This window comes from Pempheris klunzingeri, chromosome 3 (genome assembly GCF_042242105.1).
Source record: "Pempheris klunzingeri isolate RE-2024b chromosome 3, fPemKlu1.hap1, whole genome shotgun sequence".
Lineage (NCBI taxonomy): Eukaryota > Metazoa > Chordata > Actinopteri > Acropomatiformes > Pempheridae > Pempheris > Pempheris klunzingeri.
This window is the reverse complement of record NC_092014.1, coordinates 17,449,403-17,456,776: the sequence shown is the minus strand read 5'-3', so window position 1 is coordinate 17,456,776 and position 7,374 is coordinate 17,449,403. Positions and strand designations below refer to the sequence as shown.

At 40.7% G+C, this 7,374-nt stretch overlaps 1 protein-coding gene across 1 annotated transcript in view; it reads right to left on the bottom strand.

The window, feature by feature from the left end:
* Positions 1-3,753: 3,753 nt before the first annotated feature.
* LOC139198853 (alpha-1,6-mannosylglycoprotein 6-beta-N-acetylglucosaminyltransferase B-like) overlaps positions 3,754-7,374 on the bottom strand; it is a 102,099-nt gene continuing 98,478 nt past the window's right edge. The window contains exons 16-18 of the mRNA XM_070827818.1: positions 6,551-6,625; positions 5,102-5,385; positions 3,754-3,999 (exon numbers count right to left, since the gene is read on the bottom strand). Coding sequence (XP_070683919.1) covers positions 3,801-3,999; positions 5,102-5,385; positions 6,551-6,625 — 558 coding nt within the window. The 3' untranslated portion in view covers positions 3,754-3,800. The remainder of the gene's footprint in view (positions 4,000-5,101; positions 5,386-6,550; positions 6,626-7,374) is intronic.

The following is a 7,374-nucleotide window of genomic DNA, read 5'->3' as shown; positions in this document are numbered from 1 at the left end:
TTTCACCGTTTTTATCCAGTACAGAGAATAAATATTAACCATTAAAGTGGCTGGCACTGACATTTCAATTCACTTATGACACGTTGTTTGTGCACTCTTTGTTTCTTTTGCTTTATTCGCTAAAGTGTTTGGTTTATGTTTTGGATGAAGCCTTCACTCAAAATGAATTGTGGAAACTCACAGCTGAAAAATATTCTGTTGGAAAAGTAGCCTGAAGGTGTTTTGAGGACTATTTAGGCACATGCTGAGCAGAGTATCTTCTCTCACACTCACACACACACACACACACACGTCAAGAGGTTTTGGGGGGTTCTACCCAACCAGGAAATACAGCTGTTGGAAAAAATCCCCATCTGGCTCTTCAGCAGCCATGTGTAAAGTTTGAAAGTCACCCTGAGAGCAGATAAGGACTTTGAGAGAGATGGAAAGCTCCAAATTTATCAGCTGAAATGAACACCTGACCATTATAATATAACTATGCACGGCCTTCAGTGGTTAAATTTCATGTATCTGCACAGAGCAGGGTCCCTCACACAGACAGATCTCGTCTCCTATGAATTACATTCATGTTTGGCTAATTTGCATTTATATATCATATATTATCTAAATATGTTAATATATTATATTAATTTCCAAGCAGGAAGTAATGTGACGCTCATGAAGTGCAGTTATTGTAAAGGCGTGGAAGTCATGGACGTGTATGGACATAGTTGTTTAAGCATTTAATTTCTCCAGTGGAGGCCTGCGTTAGGTCATGTATCATGCTGAAAGTCAATGTTGACATTTTCCATGTTTAACCATGAGCACAATCTTTCTTTAACCTTAAAGGAATACTTTGACATTTTGGAAAATACACTTATTTACATTCTTGCAGTGACTCCTGGAGTCTCTCCGCTGGTTGTCTGGCAACTTAACTCTAAGAGGTGGCTGCACACACCCATGAAACAGTCCTGCGCATTTAAAAACACACCTTGTCGTTTTTAAACATGTGAATCAGCGAATTTTAGAAGTGCTGAGAAGTAGACTTTGTTTGGTTTGAGCCAGGCTAGTCATTTCCCTCTGTTTGCAGTCTTTATGCTAAGCTAGGCTAATTGTCTGCTACTCCATCTTCATAATAACTGGACTGATGTGAGAGTGGCAAGAATCTTCTCATCCAACTCATAGTGTATAGTGTGTTTATCCCCAAAATTTGGACCTATTCTTATAAACAAAAAAGCTTAGTTCATGAGGGAATACAGGAATAAAGAGACAACATAAGCAGATGTGAACGTTTTGTCTGATATTTTGACATAAAACATAATCCAGGTAGTATTGTGCTTCCTTCAAAACATATTTGGCTAATGTAGTACACAATGTGCTCAGCTGGGGAGCTCAGCTGTTAAATCACATGAATGAATGAATTATGATGTTACATCATCACTCATTATGCTCGTAGATTTGATATTGGAACCTTTCTATTGCTCCTGGGCTGTGTTCATGGAGAGAAAGGGCTGATTTTCTGCACAGGGCCTAAGTGCTTTTTTATGATCATTGTAAATACTTCACTCAAGAAGATGGATGAATTTTGGAGGTGAAAAGTATTCATTGCTATTTGAATTGCAGTAATCTGGTGACATTTTTTGCCATGCTAGCGCAGGTCAATGAGGATTTGATGAATATAGTTTGGCATTCACACTTGTGATTTATTATTTATTGAATTCTACTTTAGTCACTGGGATTTAGACCAAAGGCAGGTCTATTTTCTATAACACACACATATGATATGCATCACACACAGGTTACCTTTTAATAGTTAATCAAAGAGCTGTGTATTGATTATACAGATTACCTTCAATACTGTTGTGGTCAAGCCACAAAAACTACTTAGTGAAAAACTTCCTACATCAAATACTATATTGAATTAAATACTAAAATAAAATTAAATACTAAAATGTTTTTAATAACAATAGCAATTTTTTGCATAGGCGTAATGACAAATAATGAATTGTGAGAAGTGAGCCTAAAAATAACAGAAATAGCTGTAATTCAACTATTATCATAGTGATAATGGCGTTACTGTTTGCACTGGAAAGAAAACAACTTACTTGGAGATTTTTGGAACATGTGGTGAAAAGGAGGACAGAGATGTCAAAGATTTGGGACACGTGGACATGAAGCCATAAATCGAAACTGACCAGGACAAACCAGGACACCAGGTTACAGCAGAGCCATTGAGTATCTCAGGGAAACTGATAGTCAGTGTAAATATATCATGTGGAAGGACCGCAGTAAACCTGCCTGAGATGCCACCAGGTGTTTGTCATCTCTTTTGCAAAAATAAAGAATCCAGTCTGTTAACACCATTCACAGTTTAAAATGTCAAAATAACTGCAGTGAAATGTTTCATGCTCACTGCTAGCTGTATGACTGAGGACTTGTTGCAGAGGGTAATACTGACAGTGACCATTCAAAAATGTGTTTTCTGCAGTCTTTTTTTAAGATGTTTTTTTTTTTTTTTTGGTATTTCATGACTATTTTATAGCAAAAGTGGAAAGTGGAAGGAAAGCAGGGGAATGACATGGAGCAAAGGGTGCGGCCAGCCTTGTTGTTGTGGATATCCATTCAGTTTTCCATTTTCAAAAATTAAAAAAAAGTAGAAGCACATTCATAATTTCTTCCTCCTGCTTCTGTCACTTGCTCCCTCTCTTCTTATCGATGGCTTTGACCAGTGCTGGCAGTCGGGTACACGCGACAAAGATCAAACGTTTCTCCCTACAGTTGCATGGATTGATGATCGAAATCCAGTTGAATGTGAACGGTGGGAGGACTGTAACAGATGGGTGTGGGAGCCTAAAGAGATCAGATGGAAATGAGAGAAGACGAGACATAAAACCAACAGAAAACCCATCTCAACACTTCGTTCTGTTCAGATTTTTTTATTTTCTGATTCTGTTTTCCATCATAAAGCCTAGAGGACTCTTTAAAAATCCAGATGAGAGCTCTAAAGGCTTATTTATTGAAAAATAATCTTGTACCCTTTATCTTTGTCCCCTGCCCTCCTCCTCCTTTCTCTTTGCGACCAGAGATGATTGCATTGACCGATGTTGCCTCAGACTTGGGGTTCAGTCTGATAAATGACTCTGCCCATCAATGGAGGAGGGGGAAAAAAGCAAGGGAGATAACCTGGTTGTCCATCATCCTTTGTCCAAGTGCAGAGAGGAGATTGGATATTGACCCGAGGTTGCCTTCTCAGAGCCAAAGATATTTGAAGACTCTGTCATGGAATGACACAATGGTCACAATACTGAGTTTCTCTGTAGTCACACACTTCTTCGAGTGTGATTTCCCAGCTTCAAACGCTTATTTTTGGTGAGATGGTGTTCCAAAGATGAGATGTTGTGTATAATATCACCAGTCAACATCTTGTGGAAACTATTATCCTGTAGTCAGAGGGTTCATGTGAAAGTTTGTTGTTAACATAGACCTTTGCCCCTAGTTGTAATGACACCTGGTAACAGTGGAGCCCTGTTCTAGGAAGTCTTACTGCTTTTTATCTCAAGCAAGTTACAGTATAAGAGCTCTTATTACAACTACAGTCAACCCAAATCCTCGCCTGACAGCTATTCAGGTCTACTGTCAGCTCTTTAAATCCATGCATGCCTGTCCCTCATCATCCTACATGTACTGTTTGGGGGGAAGCTGCCTCTCTGCACCATCAGGTAATTTATAACAGCTCTACACCCGCTCTGGCCTGTGGGTGACCTTTACCCCCGCCAATCTGTGTCTGATTCTTTTGTGTCTGTCCTTCACGTGTCCCGTCATTATAGACAGTCTCTGCACAGCGCCACCTGGCCATGGCGGTAGTCCCTGCAGGGGCAAAGACGCCTGTATTTGGGGGAGTGTCCTGCGCAGCTGAAGAGGAGGGGTTCCCGCTGGAGGCCGCACTCCCGCCGCACCACCGAGAAGGCTGGGAGGATGTGGTTGATCTCTGAGTCCACCACCTCGCACTGCACCTCCAACCTTATGGGTGAAACGGAGGAGCAGAGGTCAGAGGTTTTAAATACAGGGGAAATGCTCTTAGCATGTTCTTCAAATAATAACGTAGACATTTAGAAAATAGAAGCAATTAAAAGTTATTTTTATTTGAGACAAGTAACAGGAAAGTGGAATTGGCATAACCTCAAAACAAATGGAAAGTAGAGACCGGAAAAGGAAGATATTTCATCACTTTCATCACACCACAGATGTCAATTTAAAAAGAGAACAAAGAAATTTAGTGGGGAAGCGACAAGGAAGTCGTAAAAACTGCGAAGCAGGTATGAGATGTCAGTGTGAGAGAGATAACTTGTGTCAGAGAATAGACCTGAGCTATGAGCAGAAGTAACAGAACAGAGGAAAACAAGAGCGGCACTGTAAACTGAGACGGGCGGAAAAAAGAAGTAACCACAAAAGATACCCCGAGGATGAAACAACAGCAAAGAATAAGAGCTGGAGTTGAAAGCAGTCAGGAGGGAGAAGTTTGGAGGAGAGGCCTGAAACACCGGCAGGTTTTCAGTCTCAGAACTCCAGAAAAGGCAACGTCTGATACAACTGCCTGGAGCTGGTGCAAAAAACTAAATAAATACCTGCTGAGATCCAGCAGCACCTGATCTCAGTGTCAGCTAATATGAGAGAAGTTATCCATCCAAGCAGGGCAGAAATACACAGTGGTTTTAGATGCTTTGTGTAGTTGTGTTTATCTTTTCAGATACAAGGCGGTTGTTTTCTTTCAGGGGATCTTGATTTTTGTGCTGAAAGATGAGAAAATATCAAAAATTGCTTGCAAAAATGTTTCCAGTTTGTCTTTATATTCTATGCAGACATGACTGACAGGGTTTTGACCACAGACGGCCCTGCTGAGAGAGTGACTACACCAGTACAGAGAAACTCTGTGATGAGATGTCACACCATCATCGTCATCATCATGATTTTTGTGGGCATAACAAACTGAGGGATTCAGATGTTTCAGTATCAAAAAAAGTACACATCAGCGCTCTAGCTGGAAAATGAAAGTTTGTACGTACGTATCATTCAGGCTGGCGGGCCACATGTAATTCAGATGGACATTTTTAGGCTGACTTACCCGTGCAGAGCCTCCTTGTTGTTAATGAATCGGAAGTGAGCAGGCTCACAGACGAAACCAGCTGAATGGCAAGCCTCCACGCAGGACTGGCCCTCTTGAGATACGAGCAGCCTGAGGGAGCTGAGAGGAGGCCAGGTGGGGGGAGCCGTCACATTGGACGCCCAGCCAAGGGCTGTGGAATTGGGCAAGGGCACAAACAGAGGTCCTGTAATCCTGCTGCGACCAGCAGACCCCTGTCTGGAGAGGTTGGCTGGAATGAAGGGAGGCTCTGGGGCGCAGAAGTCCTGGAGGTGAAAGATATGGTGGCATTAGTTTGTGCATTCATATGGTTGTGGTAAACTGTTGGAGGAATACCTAAGAATCTGTCTTTTATAGGCAGAAGAGTGATACAGCTCAGTAAAGAGCACATCAAACAATTGGTTCACATCTTTTCAAGTCTGCCACATTTTTTAAAGATTGGAGACTTTCTATATGTACAACAAAAAGGTAACCTGACTCCCTAGATGGTTTGTTACGTAGAACCATCTGGAAACAGTTTTTAAAGGTGCAGGCACGTTCAAAAAAACATATGTCACAGGTGATTGGATGAACCATCTGTCTGTGACCGTCTCTACGGTACCAACTAATAGTGCTGTTATATTGATATATTTGATCTGTATGGGACATTTAAAAGCACGGCCATATATATGGCACCTTTCAACAAGGAAATTATAGAAACTGAACTGTATTTCACATAACAACAATATGCTTTACAGAGGACTGAATCAAAATCAAAACATATAAAAACACTAAATGAAGAGTAAAAGAAATTGTAAGAAGGTGCTAATTTAGCTAGCCTTACCTGCTACAGCAGGCCAGTGTATCATTATCACTAATGCATAATAGAATCTTGTGGTAAACAGGAATCTAGTTGAAGTTTCTTTCGTTTCTCTTTTGCTGTACAGCAGTAGAGGGTTCCATGTCCGAAACGTCACACAGTCACGTGCCGGACAAAAGGACCCTCTGCAGTTTGCGGGATTATTTAAAAGATCTCTCTTTCATCCCAGTCCTCCATCATCATCCTGCCCACACTTCTACTCTTTCTCCTTACTCATCCCTCCTCATTAGTGTCAGTGGACCTTCTGCTTTAGAGCCGGAGGGCAGTTATGTGGTTCCTAATGAGAGTTAGCATGTAGATTAATCAGAAGTCTACATACATGGGGTACAGAGACACTGACACACACATACACACACACACCTACTCACACATACATACACAATACACAATGTTCTGGGTGTCGAACGCACACAATGATGAAATATTGAGCAGAGTGGGGAGTTTGAGAGCTTCTGAAAAGAGTATATGCATAATAGAGAGGGAGGACTAGTGACTTAAAGACAGGATCCCTGCATGTGTGAGTTTTGTCCAGCGCTCTGGTGACATGTGTCTCAACATGGACTGAACCTCACCTGATGCTGTATGTAGGCGTGCACTCTCTCCAGCATCCCCTCACAGGTGTACTCATAAGGCAGATATGGCTCAACCTGAAAATGACACAAAACAACACAATAACCGTTGCTGTTTCCATAATATTTTCAACATATTATAGTATACCCTTTTCTTGCAGTCACTTCATTGTTCACACTAATTGCAATAAATTGTCTCTTCTCATTATTAATTTCAGCAGATAAATGTTTCTACTGTCAGATTTCTGGTGTGGTCTAATTACAGTGTGTCAAAGCTTGAAAACTCATTAGGCTTTATTTGCATACCAATAGATCATCCTCTGCTGTGATGTGCCGGTTTTATAACTAAAGGACACTTTTGATTGGCCTAATATATATATATATATATATATATATATATGCAACTACAATGCTAGGATTAATACAAACTGAATAAGATGATTTTAAAAACTGCGTCATATTGTTGTTATCCTAATTGGAAATCAACATGAAGTATGTCATTACAAAACAGCAACAAATGGAAACACTCTCCAAGTTTACAAGCGACCACCAGACATCAGAGAGATCGAAGTCGCTTGTCTTTATGCCCTAATGCAAAAGACCTGCCTTTGTAAATGATACAGGACTCACTAAATTGCATTTCCGATCTGAAATCAAAGCAGTTTAATGTTCAGCCATGTGTGAAATCAGACTTGGCCCATTTCAAGTCAAAACCACTGAGAAGCAAGTATGCAGGAATGATGCAATTTAAAAAGTTACGCACACTGCAAATCTGATCAAAGCCTTATGTTAATCTACTCTGTAAGCTCGAGCAGAAAGTAAACATG